The sequence below is a fragment of the Lonchura striata genome, chromosome 4, assembly GCF_050655825.1.
Source record: "Lonchura striata isolate lonStrDom1 chromosome 4, ASM5065582v1, whole genome shotgun sequence".
Classification (NCBI taxonomy): domain Eukaryota; kingdom Metazoa; phylum Chordata; class Aves; order Passeriformes; family Estrildidae; genus Lonchura; species Lonchura striata.
In genome coordinates this window covers 27,730,891-27,749,808 of record NC_140706.1, presented here as the reverse complement: position 1 = coordinate 27,749,808, position 18,918 = coordinate 27,730,891, and the positions used below count along the sequence as shown (strand labels likewise).

The window sequence follows — 18,918 nt, the reverse complement described above, 5'->3', positions numbered from 1 at the left end:
GGACTGCCGCAGGGCCCGCTCCGGAGGCCGGTGCCGGGACAGCCGCAGGGGCCGCTCCGGAGGCCGGTCCCGGGACAGCCGCAGGGGCCGCTCCGGAGGCCGGTCCCGGGACAGCCGCAGGGCCCGCTCCGGAGGCCGGTCACCGGACTGCCGCAGGGGCCGCTCCCGGGCCAGCCCAGGGCAGGGCGGCGCTCCCGCCGCACCCGGACGTGACGTACCCGCCCGCCCACGGCGGCACCACCTGGGCCGGGGGGGGACGGACATACGGGGACGGAGACGAGTGAGCGGTGAGCGTGAGGGGGAACCCTGCCCTTCCCCCGAGCCATCTGCATTTGCTTTTAGCCCGTTTCCCATGTCTGCAGGGGACAGCGGGGAAGGCTCTGGCGCACTCGCTGCTCCTTGCTCCCTCTCCTTCCCTCAGGAAGCAATGGCGCATGGCTCTGGCGGAGCAGGCGCTGCTTGCGGGTACCCAAACGGCGGGCGGCCGCCGGCCAATGAGAGCGCGGCATTACCGCGTCCCGCCAATCGGAGGCGCTTCCGGGGGCGGGGCCAGGAGGACACCGGGAAGTGCCGCGGGTGGGGATCCCGAGCCGCGCCGGAGCGTGCCGAGGGCGCGGAGCCCGGGTGGCGCCGGCAGCCGCCGGGCCGTGCCTGTGCCGTGTAGAAACGGGGTAACCCGAAAGAGGAGAGCGGGGGCCATAGCCTGGATTCCTCCGGTCACCGGTCCGGGCTTGGCAGGAGGGCTGGCGGGGCAGAAACGGGCACAAGCACAGTGCCCCGAAAGTTCACGTGTTGGGGGTTTCTACTTGTGAAAGAAGGATTCATATTTTAAAACTCCATTGAAAGAGTTACTAGTTAAGTTGCGTTAATGAATTTATCAATTCAGCCATGCCCACTAAAGTGTAACGGTGAGGAGCTACCTCAGTACAAGTCAAGAATCCAGCTTTGCACCTGTTGCGGTCTAAGGCGTGGTAGACCTGTGTATGCTCTGCCATGGACCTTTTTTGGTTTTTTTTCCTCCTTCCTGGTAGTGCGGCTCTGTAGCCCGACTGAAGTCGCGAGCGGGCGGTGTCGGCGCGGTGCGGGGAGCGGGCGGCGCGGCGCGATGCTGCTGCAGGAGCTGGTGGCGCGGGCCGGCGCCCGGCACCGGCACAGAGCGGCGGTCTGCTTCCACCCGTGCCGCGGGCAGCCGCCAGCGATCCGCACCTACGCCACGCTGCTCGAGCTTGCCGCGGAGCTGACAGCTTTCCTTCGAAAGCACTGTGACCGCCGAGGCAGCTGGGAAATAGGCCTTTACTGCTATCCAGGAATAAACCTGCCGTCTTGGATCTTAGGGTAATGGTTTGAATGTTTGCACTTTGTGTTGGCTTTTTAAAGGTCATCTCTGTTAAAGAAAATTTTATCGTTTGCTTATATTTTTAACAACAAAAATGTAGTAATAGCATAGCAGAGCAGCGTGGGTGCTGGAGTCTTGCATCATTTAGGGAAAAAAAAAAAAGGCAATATGACAACCTTTTGAAAACCCAATGCTGAAATAGTTCTGAATCTTAAGTTTTAAAGCTGTAAACTGTAACTGCATCCCTTCATTAAAAGTGATTTAGCATGTTTATAGAAACACAGCGAAATTAATGACTAGTATATTTATTCTTCTTGTTTAAAGCTGGAAGTTTTAAATCTGGCAGAAAACATCTATTGAGAAAAGGACTGTGCAGATTTTTTTTTTTATAGTCTTGCTGGCTATAAAAAAATATGTTCTGAATGCAAATTCCATGATTTAAGCTAGATGAACATGCATTTAATGTTCCATTATGAAAATTACGGAAAGAAGTAATGAGCATTGTAATACTAAAGTAGTATTGATTAACTGATGGCTAGGAAGTTGAAATGCTTGTGATCTCAACACTCATGTTAATCCATAGATTTTTAAAATCCCGCTCCTGTGGAAGGATTCTAATGTTTGTATCCTTTATATAGGTATCTTTTGTATTTGTAGCATTTGTGATGGAATAGATAATCACAGGATCACAAGCCTGGTTTTTTTAGTTGATGAATACAGCAGCAGTTGTGCTTCCTGGGGGAATGGCCTGTGTTGGTATTTTCCTGTTGTTCACAACTGATGTAAGATACAGAATGGCACCAGAAGAGGTACCACAGTGGAGTATAAAGATTTCAGTGGAGTGAGCAAGCAGTGTAGTCATAAGCCTCCCACAATCACTGAGGAACTTTCTCACCAGTCAGGAAATGCTTCTGCCCCAGTGCAGGAGGTTGCTCTGAGATGTGCAGGCACCGTCCCTGGAGGCATTCAGAACCTGACTGGACAAAGACCTGAACAACCTGGTCTGGTGTCACAGCTGGCTCTGCCTGAGCAGGAGGTTGAACTCGTCATACTGAGGTCCCTTGCTGTCTGATTTGTCCTGTATCCCAATGAGCTGAGTGTAACAGTTTCCTTTGCTATGGGAGGGGGTTTGCTGGGGCTGTTTGACTCTTACAGCTATCATTGCGAGTAGCTGCCGGCTGTGTGATGCAGGGCAGGCTTAGGTGCTGGCTGGCACGGGTGGCTGTAGGAGCATGCGGGATGCTGCCATTCCCACGCCTCTTCAGGACCTTGGCACTACTGCAGTGACAAGCCACTTGCACAGGGAGGAAGTATAATAAATAAACAGTACAGGACATACGTACAGTACAGAACTCAACAGCAGAGCAGATGTGAAGAGTTTTGGGGACGGTTCATACTTCAGTCTCCGCATAGTCGCTTTGGTTTTCCTGATGGTGGCGAGTTCAGCGCTTGTGCTTATCCGGGAGCGCCAGGACTGGGAGCCCCTCCTCCTGCCTTAGGAAAGACATCCCAGTGTCTGCTTAGGTTTTCTTACGCTGCGTTCGTTGCACTCGTAGGAAAGCGTTTTCAGCATGCAGGCTTTTGTTGCCTATTTAGAATACATTTATAGGTGTTGTATGTGGGTAAATGGAAAGGTTATATTTCTGTTTCTAGTCAATATCAGAAGGTTTTTAAATGTGCTGCTGTTGATGTCAGTGATACCTTTTGTCGTCACTGACTTGCTTGGCCTGAAATAATATTGAATGTTTCATCTAGCTTTAATTTTTTCCCTTGCTGTAAAAGATCAAAAGGCAACACTGATTTTCATCCTACGTTGTTACCAACAAGATCTTTAAAAGTCATGTTATGACTACATTTTCTAGCTCAGGCAACTATAAAGGTGTGAAAGAAATTTTAGCAAAATCTGAGAGGATTTACTTATTTTTTTTAATTGTTTTAAAACATTTGTGTTTTATTAGAATCCTTCAAGTTCCAGCTGCCTATTCACCTATTGATCCAGATGCACCACCAACGATATCCACTTACTTCATGAAAAAAAGCAAGCTTCAGTATATTCTTGTTGAGAATGACAAAATAAATGTAAGTGTCAGACTTCTATAGAAAGCATTAAAGGGCAATTTAGATCTGTAGATCTGCAAATTGAATTCTATTTTAATAAACTTGGATGGAACGCATTTGTTTTTACATGGCAAAAGGTTGTCTTTCTTATTCAGAAGGGAACATCTTTAAAATCAGAAGTACGAAATGTTTCTCTCTTCTTCAAAACAATTGCCTTCTTTCCTGTTACACTGTTGTTCAGGCAACCTTTTTGGGCATTGATATAGGAAGACTTTTCCAGACTTGTTTGTTTAATGTCCATGCTAAGAGTTGGAAATACGCAGTAGTTAAAAAAGCTCCTGCATTTCATACTTGAGTTTCTCTTTGTCTAACTCATTCCAAATCTTACACGCTCACTCATTGCAAAGGGAATAGACAAGTTGCAATTCAGATTCCTTGGTCTTCTGCAGCGTTTTTTTTTTTTTTTAAGATATTTTCCGTTTCTTTTTTCCATTTGCTTAGATAACTGTTTATTTTGCATTTATGAAGTCTGTTTTCGCTATATTTAATTTATAGAAATACATGAGCTTATAACTGTCTGATGTGTGTCCTCCAAAAGTAAAGGCATGAAGAATCACACCTTGTTTGTATGAAATGCTGTTTTCTATGTCATTGCATGCAGTAGAACAGCAACAGTACCTCCTGAGTTCCACTGTTTGAATTGTTCATTTTCTCTTGCAGAAATTCCAGATGTCCCATGCTGGCTGTTTTTACCATAATTCCTCTGCCATAGAACATATTGGTTTAACTCTCTTCCAAGTGAGCTCAAGCAACTCTGATTTCAGTTCAGAAGTAGGCAATACGAAAAGTAAATGTGAACCTTTCAAAGCTGTGGGTAACTCACAGACAGGATACACCATTTGCCCAGATCAAACGGAAGTAAAAACATCAGAAGCAGGATACAAGGACGCTGGCCAGAAAGACACTTTAGCATATGTCTTGCATACATCAGGAACTACAGGGATCCCCAAAATAGTCAGAGTGCCTCATAAATGTATAGTGCCTAATATTCAGCATCTTAAGTAAGTGTGGTTTTCAGTTTTCCTTTCAAATGTGATGGTTTTAGGATTTTTTTTTAATACTTCAGAGGAGTGTACATAGAGTTTTTGCTGACAGCTTTGCTTTTTCCTCCTTATCCACCTTTGTGGGTTTTTTTGCTTTTATTTCCAAGTGGAATCATGCAACATTTTATTTCTCTATCAATTTTATACTTAAATTGTGCTTGGCCTTCATTTTTGAGGGCTGTGCTTCAAATAGTGCATTGTTGCTCTAAGTTTTGTATTGTCATCTGGCTTGTGGTTTAAAAGAAATAGACAACAAAATTAATCATCTGTTCACAGTTATATTTACTGTTTTCTGTAGTTCTTAAGTCATAATTCCTTTTTAGGTTACCCAGGTTTCTTCTTTTTCATTTAATATTAAAAAATATCTATTATGGAAAATACAATATTTTTCCTGTCTTGTCTTTTCCTTTCTTCTTTGCTTTTTCTTTCTTTATATTTATCCTTTTTTAATGAGCTTCTGTTAGTTGAAATATGCCTTTCAGTGAACTCTGTTGGTGCGTAATATGGTGGGTATCTTCATAAAAGACATCACTAGTGAAATGAACAGTTACAGTCCAGGAGCTCTTCTTCAAATTACATGTCTGCATATTCAGAGCCCTTAAGATCTGAGCTTTGCTAATGCATTTATTTCATGCTTTCATTCTTTTAGTTGGAAAGGGTTTTTTGACTTCATACAACAGATTTGTAATTCCTAGCTTTCTTGTTTTAGATCCATATTTGAGATCACACAGGATGATGTACTATTCTTGGCATCTCCTCTCACATTTGACCCATCTGTGGTTGAATTGTTCATGGCTCTGACAAGTGGAGCCTCTATTCTTGTTGTACCAAACACCATTAAAATGATGCCTGTGGAGCTCTCTGCTGCTCTGTTTCACCACCATCATGTGACAGTGTTGCAGGTAGGCAAAATCTAAGTGTCTCCAGTGTCTTGCTTCTCACTTTTCACTAATGCTCAAATTATATTTTCATCAGCCTAGAATCTAGTGTTGGTAGGACAGGAGTGTTCTTGCTCAAAGGCAATAGCTATCCTTTTTGTTGTAGACTGTTAGCTGTCTAGAAAATTGCCATTTGATCAAAACCTCAAACATTTTATGCCACAAAACACTGAGCTGAAGATTATTTTAAGAAATTTTTAGAATTAATCTGTTAATTAAACTTTTTGTTCTGAAGAATCTGATGATAGAGTAAACCGTTAGTCATTTTAAGCACTTTTTAATGGACTTGATCTTGGGGTATTTTGTCATAAACAACTTTGAAGTATTAACCCTAGTTTCTATGCTAACAGTACAACTAACCCAGTGCTATATGTAGGATGGTAAAATGCTTGAAATTTTAACAAAAATGAGAACAAGGTAATAATTTATTTCAGAACAGTACTTACGGTTTTCATGTCACCTGCTTATATGAGGCTTCATGTATCTCTTGTGTCTTAGAATAGATATCTCCTATATGATTTCAATTTTAATAGTTTTAAAGTTTGCAAAATTTACTTGAAGCACCCAGCATGGCTGAATAAGCCAGGCCTCTACCTGTAGTCCTGTCCTGTTTCTCTTGTCCTGTCACTTGCTACCTGGGAGAAGAGGCCGAACCCCACCTGGCTCTACCCTCCTTTCAGGCAGTGATAGAGAGCAAAAAGGTCACCCCTGAGCCTCCTTTTGTCCAGGCTAAACACCCCCAGCTCCCTCAGCTGCTCCTTGTAGGATTTATGTTCCAGACCCTCTTCCCCCTTTTTTTTTTTTTGTAAGTCTGGTGATAGTTGAGATTGTAGGGTGTAAATTTAAGATTAGAGAGTAGTTGGCTGAAGATTCCACAGCAGGAAAAAATCCATTAGTTGCAAATCTTTTGTAACTATTCTCTGCTCTTATCTTTATTTGTTAGGATTGCTATAAATGGTAGCTTATCCTATGATACACAAGTTTCATGATTAGTAGAGCTCATTTGCTTTTAGAAAAAAATTGTCTGAGATACTGCTCTCTATGAGTAAGACTTTTTAAGTGTCTTTTAAGACCTTAAAAAAAAAGTTATATTTGTTAAGCTTCTTAAGCAGTAATAGAGGAAGGCAAAATTTCCTGAATGAAGATTTTTGAAAATACTTTCTCAGAAAAGTTTGATTTGTTTTTGTGGCTTTTTTCTTTATGATCACTGTCCTAATCTCTGAAGGAAGGGCTTCTCAGCTGAATAATTGACAAAAATATTCTCCTTATAGCTTAACTGATGAATGAGTAATTTTATGACGTTTCTTAAAAAATAGAAAGCCATTACCTCCCTGCCTTGAAGTTTTTGAGCAGACTTGAGAAAACCAAAAATAGGAAGGGAAGAGTATAAATTTTTTTCCCTTGTTTTGTTGCTAAAATTTCACTAATGTTAAAGCTATCAGTTGAAAAAATTATTTTCATCATCTGTTACTAGAAAAAAAGAACCTGGTAAGAAATAATCCCATTAATTTTCCAGTTTTCTCACTAGAAAAGTAGGCAAGAATGAGAGTGAAATGTGCCTGGTAAAATGATATACTGTTTTTTTTTTTCCTTTCAGTGAAAGGTCTCTACATCACCAATAGTTTTCTAGAAATAGTTGTTTAAGGAAACTGGTTTGGGTTTGGGGGCTTTGGGTTTTATATCTTTTCGCCCTGCTTATTTTAGTGAAAGCTTCGAGACAAACCCATTCTTATAAACTGCTCTATTTACATAAATCAAGGATAACTCAGAATCTGACAACCAAGAAATTTTTAGCATTATGTAAAGTCTTTAAATGTTCTGTATGCACATTAATCAGATATATAGGTTATATTTTTGCTGTAACATTCTAGAATGAAAGGAAAAAAGGCTCAGACAATTACATAGAGAGAATACTGTGTTGCTTTCTGTTTACAAGTACTTAACATAAGAACTAATGTGCATACACTTGAGGTAATAGCTGAGACACAAAAGGGGACCTATAACACACCTGAGTAAAGAAGAAGCTTTGCAGAAGAGCATAAATTTATGCTGATAGTACTCATTCAGGGCCTTATAAGAAACAAAATCTCAAAAAACACCATTGTGATGGTTGGTATGTAGATGTTTTCAAGTACATCCATAATACAGCTATGAAGCAGAAGAGAGGTACACATACCCTGATAAAATGTAACAGGTCTTTCTCTTTTTTTTTTTAAATATGTATCATTCAGGCAACACCAACACTTCTCAGGAGGTTTGGAGCTCACATTATTAAATCAAGAGTGTTGTCTGCAAATACTTCACTTCGTGTCTTAGCCCTTGGTGGTGAAGCATTTCCTGTACTGAGTCTCTTGAAAAGTTGGAAGCACAAGGAGAACAAAACAAGCATTTTTAATCTCTATGGTATTACTGAAGTGTCAAGCTGGGCCACTTGCTACAAGATTCCTGAGGAGGTTTTTAGTGCTGATTTTAGGTAGGAAAATTCATTGTTCTCAATGGCTTGGCATGTGAATGATGACAATCACCGGAAATAGAACCTCAGTCTCCTGTTACCAGGGCTACTGAGTCCTCATGAGTGTTTATACTGGAAGAAGTTACATTTGAGTTTATGTAGAAACAGACTCATCCATTATCTCATGAGCCACTACAGCCCCCCTCTCCCCTATTTTAGTAGTATGGGTGACAGAAATTTGTCCGAAGTGGCTCACCCAAGGTTTCACAGTAATTTTACTTAAGCTTCAATAAGTACTTTCTTTTCATAATTTATTACTCTGTTTCTGACTTGTTTGGTTGTTTGGCATTTTTTCTTCATGTTATTTTATAGAGTTGTGAAAGGTACCTCCCATTATCTCACTGTTTAATTTTGTTTCTGAAATTACTCCCTGGCATAATAATTATACATGCAATTTGAGTTAAATGTGTCCTACAAAATAGGATGGTTTTCACAAATGATGTGATATATTAACCTGGTGCTTAAACCCTTGAAGACTAAAAATGGGGGATTGTCATGAAGTGTTATTACATTCTTAGGTAAAACTAATTATCTGTGAGTTCAAACAAAAAAATGTAATACTTTAAAATATAAATTGAACTGGAATCCATGCCAAGGTTATTTGAAGTTGCTTTAAGTTTTGCTTTACTGAAGAAAATAAATTATTCTATATTCCCACTCAGAAATAGCTTCTATATTCAATAAATGAGGTCCTGCAACTGCTTGAAGAGGCTGGAGAATGAAGGGAAAGGAAGGAGTTGGTCAGTAGTTCAAGAGAAGTCTATAATAAATACATGATATTGAAATGACAGTTTCTTGTATTTCAGTCTTTTCTTAACTGAACATTTTCTAAATCTTTTTCTGAACTTTTCTTAACTGTACTTATTAAAATAGAGTAAAAGCTCAAATTAGGCAAGGAAAAAACTAGTTAGAAAGCAGTTACAAATGTGTAAATTGGTTGACTTCATGGATGTTTCAATCTGGGAGACTTAAAAGTTAACTGAAATTATTGGGGTTCTCTCAGGGTATTTCAGGGTCTATTCAGGCCTTATTTTCTGTAGTTCTGTGGGGTTTTCTGGTATATATTACTGACACCCGTGCACTCTGATAAGGTTTCTAGTTTCTAATACATTGATACCTTTTTAAGAAGCATTTGCAGAAAGAAGTCCCAAGCTCTAATGCCAGTCTGTTAAAAATCTACATGATACCTGGTTTCTGGGGCAGTTGTTTTGTGTTCAGAACAGAAAGACTTCTACTGTTTCTCTCTAATATATTTAGAACAGATTTTCCTATACCTTTGGGATCACCGCTCCTTGGAACAAAACTTGAGGTCAGAGATGCCAATGGATCTGAAGTTCTTGAAGGCGAGGGACAAATATTTATAGGTTATTTTATGTTTCTAATTCTTCTAAGATGCTATGCTTAATTGATTGAGTTTTAATAATATATTCATTATTTTACTTGCTTTTTGCCTGTGATATACAGATTAATACAGCATTTTAAGTTCTGATTGGGCTAGGAGCTTTCTGATAGTATTTTAGGATGTTGGAATGATGAACAGGAAATTACCATCATTTTATCTGCAGATTATCCCTTCATTATATTGATTTCTTTTACCCTTCTTGGATTTTGACATTCTGAGGTGAAGTAATTTTTGTGTATTAACTGAATTAACTGCATAGTCAAAGTTGTACTTGCAGAAGTTTGGATGTTGATAAAAATATTTCAATATTTCTTATAATTCATGGTAAAGTTTGAGAGAATTTGTTAAAACACTCTTTATAATTTTCATTTACAGTTAGCTATTTTAATAGATATGACTGCAATCTTTTTTTGTCTAGGTGGTGAAGAACGAATTTGCTTTCTTGATGATGAAATGACTGTGCCACTGGGTACAATGAGAGAAACAGGGGATTTTGTAAGAGTGAAGAATGCAAAGTTGTTCTTCTTGGGTCGGAAAGACAATCAGATTAAACGTCACGGCAAACGTTTCAATATTGAATATCTGCAGCAGGTAAGTGCTCACATCCACGGAGTATGCCACTATAAAAAGGCTGCTATAAGAAACACATTGTTATAATCAGAAATGGGTATTTGTTTATTTTCAGATGACTTTTAGGAGTCTGAAGGAATTCAGTGGGTATATTATGAAATATCTAGTTACATAATTTAGGGAGGAGTTTGTTCTGAGTTTTTGGGAGTCTGTTTTATTGTATGGTTTCTTCCAGGAGAACTGAGAACTGTATAAACATCTGAAAGGTACTGAGTATAGTGATTGTTCTACAAGGCTGAGTGTCGGACTCCTGGATTATATCTCGTTCATGACATTTTGGCAAATAATACATATATCTCTGAGTTTGTTTTTATGTGAAGTACAAGTTTCAGCTACAAAATAAGCTATTTCATAGGTAATGTAGGAATGTGAGAAAAATACAGTTTTTAAAGGTGTGCATTTTTTCTTTTTTTTTTTTATTCTGTTACTCTGTTGATGAAATGCATTTCAAAACATGACTAATGTTTTTTAAACACAGGTTGCTGAAGATCTTTGCCAGGTAGAAGCTTGTGCAGTTACCTGGTATCAACAAGAAAAACTTATCCTGTTTGTTTTACCCAAAGATGATTTTGAGGAGAGAGAAACACTTAAAGATCTCCAGAAGCATCTACCAGCTTATGCAGTCCCTGATGAGATTGTAGTGATTAAAGCTTTGCCTTTAACATCACATGGTAAATGAAGCCATTAAGAACCCTTGCCTCTTGTTTTAATGGTATCCTTTGTTTTTTTTAATAATTTTTTGATTGACCAAAATCCAGTATCTGATTCATGCTTTTAGAATATGTACATTAGTAAGTAATGTAATACCTAATAGGAAATAATGGCCATGCATTATTATGTTTTCTTGATGATGTTTCTTTTGAGAGTCAAAGTGTAGTGGAAAAATCAATTTAGTTTAACACTATTACCTCAGTTGCTTCAGTTGCAGTCTGCAATAGAACCCTCACTTCTGCTGAGGAAAAAACAGGCATTGAAGGTGGGATTATGTGGGAGAGGTAAATTTTCGAAGACCTTGCTGGGTTTCATGTAGTTGATCAACTGTGTAAAAAAAAAATGCAGATGCAGTACAGTATGAATAAGGAAATGCATACAAGAATATGTGACTATTTGGGCAGAGCAAGTTTTGAAAGTGCTAATACTAAAAGAACAATGACAAAAAATCGTCCTTTATTTTCTACAAAGGCAAAGTTGATACATCTGAGCTGAACAAGATTTACAAGAACCATCTAAACTCCAGAAGGCGTGACAGTAAGCTGAGTGACGCAGAAGAATTGTGGGAAAGATTGCAGTATTTATGGAAGGTAGTATTTTGAGCTGCCTTTTTTTCTTTGCTAATGGATCATTATGCATGTGTCAGGAATTAAACAGTTTTAAGAAGTATGACTAATGCAACCAGAACATTCTAGCTGCCTATACATTCTTTTACTATTCTAATACTTAAACATAGCTGCTTTGCAGTGGCCAAGAGAGAGTCATTTTTATTTCTCTGTTAGATAAACCTGCAGGCTATGAGGTGTAAGCAATTAGTATAAAAAGAATGTAATGTCAGTAGATTTTTGAATGCTGCTTCACATGCCAAAAGAAGGTATCTCTAAAGAAAACAAGGAACTGCAATATGGACACTTTGTAAAAAATCAGTTGCTGTGTTAGTAGAGTTTCTTATTTCTCAAGATAATTATAAATTCAAGAGTCCTTTTTTTAAATAGATGGCACAGTTGCACAACTGTTGTCTGAACTGCCTGTCTGGATTGTTTCTAAATTTCTGTGCTAAAGACTTGTTTTTCAAGGTATTGAAATATGATGCCAAACAGTATTACTTTGTTTTTCAAAGGTAGACTTACAGGTTTCACCTGAAAGTGGGATTAGGTGTGGCCTAGGACTCGAACAAGTAAATGTAGTGTATTTATATGTCTGTGCCAATCCTTGTCACATTAATGGCTCTGAAGTGGTAACCCAGGGGATTAGTTGTGTCCTAGACCCAGTAGGGACAGCAGAAGGTGGCTTCCAAAACCAAAGGGTTTGGATCTAACATCCAGGCTTAATAACAAGGGAGTGTGGTAAGAGGCAACACAGTTATTGTTGTTTGTTGTAGTAACAATGCCAAATGCAAAATCTTTCATGAACATAAGGGCTGATAACTTCAAAAGTAGGATGGTAAGTAGGTTATTTAAATAATTTAGAAGTAAAAAAGAACAGTTTATATAAGCTTTACTATTAAAATAAAAAACCTAAATTGATTTTATTGAAAGGCATGTATGTTTTATCTGCAAAGCTGTCATTGATAAATGGTATTGAAAATGGCCAATCAATATATAGTACAATTCCCTTTAATTCCGTAGACTGCAGAATTGGAATTGAGCAAGACATTTTGTAGTACAGAATTAATATGTCTCTATTTCTTTGTTTCTCCCCAATTCTTGTTCTGTCCGTCCCTTGGCACTAACATTTTTCAATTATTTTTTACAGAGTAGTGAATTTTCTCAGTTGTTCATTATTAGCAAGACTTCTAGGTGTTCAGGTGGATTCTACTCCACCTGAGGTTTTATATGTGTGACATGGTATAAAACTGTGGACTGATACCACTTTCCCTCTTTTTTTGTCTAGTCTGTCCTTGGTCTTCCATGTGATTCCACTGGAATTTCTAAAGATGCAGTATTTCTGTACAGTGGTGGAGACTCCCTGAAGGCATTACGATTTTATGAAGAAATTGAGATGTTAGTAGGCAAAGGTGTGCCTGGACTCCTTGAAGTTATTCTCAGCCATTCAATTGAAGAGGTTTACAGACATACTCTTAAAATGCTGTTTGCAGATGAAGAACAATTAATGATCCCTGACAATGTTGTGAAAAGAAAATTAAGAGGAAACAGTGAAGAGGAATTCCATGGAAAATACATTAAACTGACATCTGAAAGAGGGCTTGAGATTGCTTCAGGATTAATTCCATTTATTGCACTGAACAGAGGAAATAATTTTTTCTCTATGAATTTCACCAATTCTTCTATGCAGCCCAAAAATACAGTACAGGTAGGAGTGGAACCACTACAGCACCCATCCTTTCTGCATTCCAAGATTCCAGGTGTAATGAAAAGCCATGTGCGAGGGTCTGAACTGGAGAACAGAATTTTAACACTTGAAAACAAGGCAGATGAAAATGACCATTCCTCTGTTCAGCACATTCATGCAGAATGTAGCCATTCATCAGTGGCAGAGTTGGCCCTGCGTGTGAGGTGGAAGTCAAACACAAAAAAATGTGTTGATGCATCACCACTGATTATAATACCAACTAAAGAAGAAGTATCTGCATCTGTGTATGTTGGCTCTCATTCCCATGCAATGCAGGCAATTGATCTAGATTTGGGAGAAATAAAGTGGGAGAAGACCCTTGGAGATCGCATTGAATCTTCTGCCTGTGTATCCAAGTGTGGGAATTTCATTGTTGTTGGTATGTCTTTTGTTTCAGCCTTCATTTTGAATTCTTTTTTCTGCTAAATGCAAGATGAATGACAGAGAATCACATTTCTTATCTCTGGTTGTCCTCCATCCATCAACTTCTGTATCTGCCTCAGAACTAATTTATTGTAAAATAGAAACAGAAGGAAGAAGTAATTTAAGTTTCATGATAACTACAGATGGAGCTTATCTAACATAAACACTTGTGGTTTAGTATATCCTAGTTTATTAATAAGGAATAATCAATGGCTGCAATTTCTTTTTTAGTAGTAGATTAAGCTGTGGCATTTAAACTGTTGTTTTTGGTTTTTTTAAATATGGAAAGGCAATGCAGTCTTAAAATATCTTTGTAAATTGATAGAGTTAGAAATTAGTACATGGTAGCTCATACGATTTTTCAGAGTTTAATTATCTCATTTGACTCTTCTTTTTGGAAATGTAAAGAACATGTTTGGATAATTTTTTGGTTTTGTCATATCTATTGTCAGCAGAGTTGCCATTATTTATCTTGGTGTCATCTTTTTTAGCTAATAATCTACGTCAGTGGTTAGTATAGATGTCCAAGTGGTGAGGTTTTTTAATGGAATTCTAATGTTGCCATCTTTTTGTTTGTATTTTGATTGCTGTTCACTCTTGTCCATAAAATTGAATATTTAATTAACATGAATGAGTTTCTATGGTGACAGTTCGGTTTTCAATAGAAAGCCTACAAATTTTAACACCTTTTTTCAGAAACAAAACCTACACAAAAGAGGTAATGAAAAATTTTTGTATTCTCCCTTTTCAGCAACTCTCTGTGTTTTCTAATATTGCTACTGAAAAATTTGATAGAAAGGTAGTGAAATAAGTATATTCCAAATGTAACTTAGAAAAAGCACACAGAATAATCATCTTCGACTGTATCAGCAAAACCTTTCAGCTGAAAACACAGGTAGAGCTTTCAAAAATATTTTGAAACTCTACCTTATGAATAATCTCATTTCTTTCCAGGAGTGATGCAACTAGCAGCATAAATCATACCATAAACGCAAATAATAATTATTCTTTTTTCCCCCATCATGTTTTATTCCACATAGGTTGTTATGATGGCTTGGTGTATGTGCTTCAAAGCAGTGATGGAGAAATACACTGGACTTTTGTCACAGAAGACACTGTGAAAAGCTCTGCAGTTGTAGACCCTTCCAGTGGACTGGTTTACATTGGATCACATGACCAACATGTGTATGCTTTGGATATTTATGTAAGAGCACTGACTCACTTTTATATGTAGAACAATAAATATCCAATTTAGATTCCATTTATAGTGCACCAGAGAAATTTCCACTGGTGTTAGTGTCTTAGGAGTCCACAATCACACTTCTGAAAGTTAGGTCTGCTGTAAGCGGAGTTAGGATTATGCGACAGTGAACACTTTTAATGGTCCTCTCAGTTGTGGTTCTTGTGCTATCAGTCCTGGTTGAAACCAAAGCTTAAGTTTCTTAGTTATTAAATTCTCCACAGGTGTTTCAGAGTATGGTGCCTAGCTAGAAATAGAATTTTAGTTTTCAATCTTACATGCTAAATGAGAAGATGGAGGCACGTGGGAAATAAAAGGGGCAGATACTGACTTTTCATTAGCTGAATTTATTTTATTTACTGGAAGAGAAAGCCGGTGCCACATTTGTTGCTGTAGATTGTCTTCACTTCTTAACTGGTATTTGCTGAGTACTTCATAATGTTTGACATTCAAAGGTCATTGTAAACATGATGAGCTCTGACTCCAATTGAAAAATGGTTTATTATTCTTTTTTCATGTACTTACAGGAAAAGGTGTGTATATGGAAGTTACACTGTGAAGGTGGAGCTGTGTTTTCATCTCCTTGTCTAAGTTCATTTCCACATCATCTCTATGTTGCTACACTAGGAGGACTATTACTGGCTGTTAACCCAGTATGTACCTTTGTCTCTCATCCCAATCTCAAGTTTAAATGAAACCAAATGTATTTCTGAAGTTAAGATTGCTATTCCAATGGAAGGGAAGATGATCATATGTTACCATGAAATATTTTTCACTTGGAGGCATTATAATGATATGCCAGGTTACCATAATACTTCCCATACTTCAGAAATCTGCCTGGTGATAAGGAGGTCTGACGTGATGTGGTTGAATTCAAATGCTGAACATAGGCCAAAGTTGCAGTCAATTGCTTGTCATTCCTGTATCTGTAAAACCAGTGAGTGAGAGCAAGTCTGTAGATTTATTTCATGCCCCCTCCTCTTTTTACAGTAGGATTGGAAAAAAAAATATACAGAAATCAGAACAGAATGGAGAAAGAAGCCCCTTCATTCCTCTCACTGCTTCCCTCCCCATATTTAGGAGCTGTCCTTCTAATCTCAGTGTGCAGTTCTTTTCTTTGCACTGGGGAAATGGTATTCTTGATAGATGTGGAGCAATTTCATGGTTTTCTAAGGCATTGTTGGCTTACAGCTGGTCCTGCCTGATAAAAGGAACAAGGGCTTGAAGCGGCTGTTAATGTTTCTGTAGTCACACAACACAGAGCAGCAATCCTAATCACCTTTACCTTCCATCCATTACAATTGTCCTCAGCAGTAACCAGTTTACCATTAGAAAACCAGTGTGTTGTTTTGCAAGAGTGGGCTGTTGTTAAAAAAGATATTTTTTTATTCTGTAATCCACAGTAAGAGGTAGTTGAGAAACCCACCTACAAGTGAGACTGTGCCTTCTTATTTTTGTGAATAATCCTAATTCCTGGGGAATGTGCAGGATACAGTAGGAATGCATTGTGACAGTCATAGATAGTGCGTGCAACATGTCACAGAGTATCAATATAACGTGATTCCAAAGTATCTCTTCTTCATTACTCCTTGTCACATCCTGAGCAGCTGGGAATGAAATAAAAAACTGAATCTAAAATTTATTAGAACTACTGCTAATACACTATTATCATTTTTATTTTGCCTACAGTGAGGTAGAAAATTGGGTTTTGATTACATTTTTGGTTTTTGTGGGTGTTGATTTGGTTTGGGGGTTTGGCTTTTTATTCCACACTACATAAGGGCTGGGTCAGGCAGTGATGGGTCAGGAAGGGTGGTTTTGTGCTGCTTCTTACAGTTGTGTTAAGCATCAGGTATTCCATGCTGCCACTTACAGGTGACGGGGAGTAAGATTTGGAAAAGCAATCTTGGAAAACCACTCTTCTCCTCTCCTCACTGCAATGAGGGCTATGTCTGTGTTGGGTGTGTGGATGGAAACTTGTATTGTTACACTCATTATGGAGAAAAGGTAAAAGTGTTGTTGGGTTTTTTATGTCCATCTCAAAACCCTGAATAAGATACTTTATTAGGACTGTTTTCTGAGGCTCAATGATTGACATATAGCTTTTTGTGAACCAAATAGGAGTGTTTGTTCTTAGAGATAAGAAAGTAGAAAAACTGTAGTCCACGCAGTTCATGGCAAAATCACAAACTCAAGTTGCCTGATGCAGTAGGAGAATTTCTAGTTCAGACCTTATACTCAAAGTGAATTGTCAAGTGTAGTGCCAGCAAATAAAATTATTTCATTTGGAGCTTTCCAAGTATGTTTAAGGTATCTCTCCTGTAAGATGGTGGTTATTCAGAAGTAAAGGTTTCTTAGAATTTTTATGCATTTGTCAAAAAACTGCCAAATCATAATTCTGGTAAAATATGTGTCAGCCTTCACACTGAATTAAGTGAGAGTATCTTTTTAGTTCCTAAGAGGTAAATGTAGTTTGTATCTGGTGTTAAAACAACTGACACCATTCATTTGTTGACCTGAGAGGCAGTATACAATGGCAATTCCTGAGCCTTTTCTGATTGTAAAATACATGTTAGTCCATCTGTGCACTGCTCTCTGCTTGCAGCAGTGTTGCAGAACTGATAATCTCTTGAGGAGGGATCTGCACATTGTTAGCTTAAGCAGAGGAAATCCATATTACAAAAGGAATATCTGCCTTTCTGGCAAAGAATGGCGCATTAACAGGATTCTTGATGTTCATTACTAATTGAAAAACAGCCCAAGAATATTCTTTTCCCAGATTGGCCATTTTTACATGGGCCTCACCAAAGGCAGTAATTCTTCCCTCTTCTACATCTATTTTATGAGACTTTTATTGCTTACTCTCTGTGTAAAACCTTATTTATGATTTGACAAGGATTTAACTAGCTCTCACTGAAATCTAGTGTACTTTAGAAATGAAATGCTGTCCTATCAACAGTGAGTCTATTAAAAATTACAGTTGCTGTAAAACTGATAATGTAAAAAACCTTTGATAATGGGTGGTTATGTTCTTTCTCTAGGTTTGGCAATTTTCCACTAATGGGCCGGTGTTTTCATCTCCATGCCTCTCAAGTTTAACTAAGCAAGAAATATTTTTTGGCTCTCATGACTGCTTTATCTACTGCTGTAACATGGAGGGTAATTTACTGTGGAAATTTGAAGCCACTTCAAGTGTATATGGAACACCATTTATTTTCCAAAGTGATGACTTAAATAACAAAATTCTCTTGGCAGCAGTATCTACAGATGGCAAAGTGTGGATCCTGGATGCCAAGAGCGGAACAGCAGAAGGAGTAGATAAGCTTCCAGGCGAGGTTTTCTCTTCGCCCGTAGTATGGGGAACAAAGCTTGTTGTTGGCTGTAGAAATGATTATGTTTATTGTCTAGATCTGTATATAGCAGGAAAAAATAACAGCTGAGATGTTAGGCTGCTTCTTTTTATTGTTTATGTTTGTAAACTAGGAGCTCAGAGGTGCCCTCTACCCCTCTGCCTATTTTGCTGTAGGCAAGAGATGCTCCTTGCAGGCTTATCAGTGGGATTTTGCATCAGGCAGTGTCCAGTGATGGAGGGAGGATGGCTGCTCAGCACCTTGCCAGGGACGGGACAAAGTGTGTGAGGAGCCATATTCCACAGCTTGGATAGCAGGCTTATCTCCAGGGGAGGAGTGTATTGCTTTCTCTGAGTCTCTCCTCGCCTGTGCCTGGCTCTTCCTTGCACCAGACTAGTGTTTGTCTGTCATGATTTCTGTGCCAGGCAAGCTAAACCAAGTTCTTTTTTGAATCTCACTTTTAATTTGATTTCTGGAGACATAGCCTGAATTTCATATACCTGGAAGGAGCGACCTGTTTACTACAGTTTGTACAAACAGAATAGCTCATCTTCTGTGGACCTAAGCCTGTCAATGGCTTAATTAATCTAGCATATACTTAGACTCCATTGAAGTCAGTAGGAGTTGCCTCTTGTATTCTAAAGTGGAAATAACACTATAAATATTTATTAAATTTCAGTGACAGGAATAGTATGAGTTCCAAGATGAAGTGTGCACTGCTCAATCAACCACTGTGAAATAATTTTTTGAGATATTTGAATGAATACTGTTTACATTGTCTTCACAAGAACTATTAATAAAATGTTGTGCAAATTGGGTTTTGTGTTCTTTAAGACCTTAGAAGTAAGTACCAGTGGTCTGGC

At 38.5% G+C, this 18,918-nt stretch overlaps 1 protein-coding gene across 3 annotated transcripts; it reads left to right on the top strand.

Annotated features, from left to right (window-relative positions):
• Positions 1-868: 868 nt before the first annotated feature.
• Positions 869-18,868, top strand: AASDH (aminoadipate-semialdehyde dehydrogenase). 3 transcript variants are annotated; one of them, XM_021532670.3, is made up of 14 exons: positions 869-1,335; positions 3,295-3,415; positions 4,115-4,455; positions 5,207-5,399; positions 7,667-7,908; positions 9,205-9,311; positions 9,768-9,940; positions 10,458-10,650; positions 11,162-11,280; positions 12,584-13,421; positions 14,506-14,669; positions 15,233-15,358; positions 16,581-16,712; positions 17,747-18,868. In XM_021532670.3, the coding sequence occupies exons 1-14, from the start codon at positions 869-871 to the stop codon at positions 18,143-18,145; spliced, it is 3,615 nt and encodes a 1,204-aa protein (XP_021388345.3). In that variant the 3' UTR covers positions 18,146-18,868. The 3 variants fall into 3 exon arrangements, with proteins under 3 accessions (XP_021388345.3, XP_085434017.1, XP_085434016.1); XM_085577891.1 differs by having other exon boundaries at positions 9,741-9,940; XM_085577890.1 differs by lacking the exon at positions 16,581-16,712.
• Positions 18,869-18,918: the final 50 nt, after the last annotated feature.

Coding starts and splice junctions, on each gene's coding strand:
- AASDH (XM_085577891.1), top strand. CDS start 869: ATGAATTTATCAATTCAGCCATGCCCACTAAAGTGTAACGGTGAGGAG. Junction 9,312..9,740: donor CGAGGGACAAATATTTATAG/GTTATTTTATGT, acceptor CTATTTTAATAG/ATATGACTGCAATCTTTTTT. Junction 15,359..16,580: donor TATTACTGGCTGTTAACCCA/GTATGTACCTTT, acceptor TGCCACTTACAG/GTGACGGGGAGTAAGATTTG.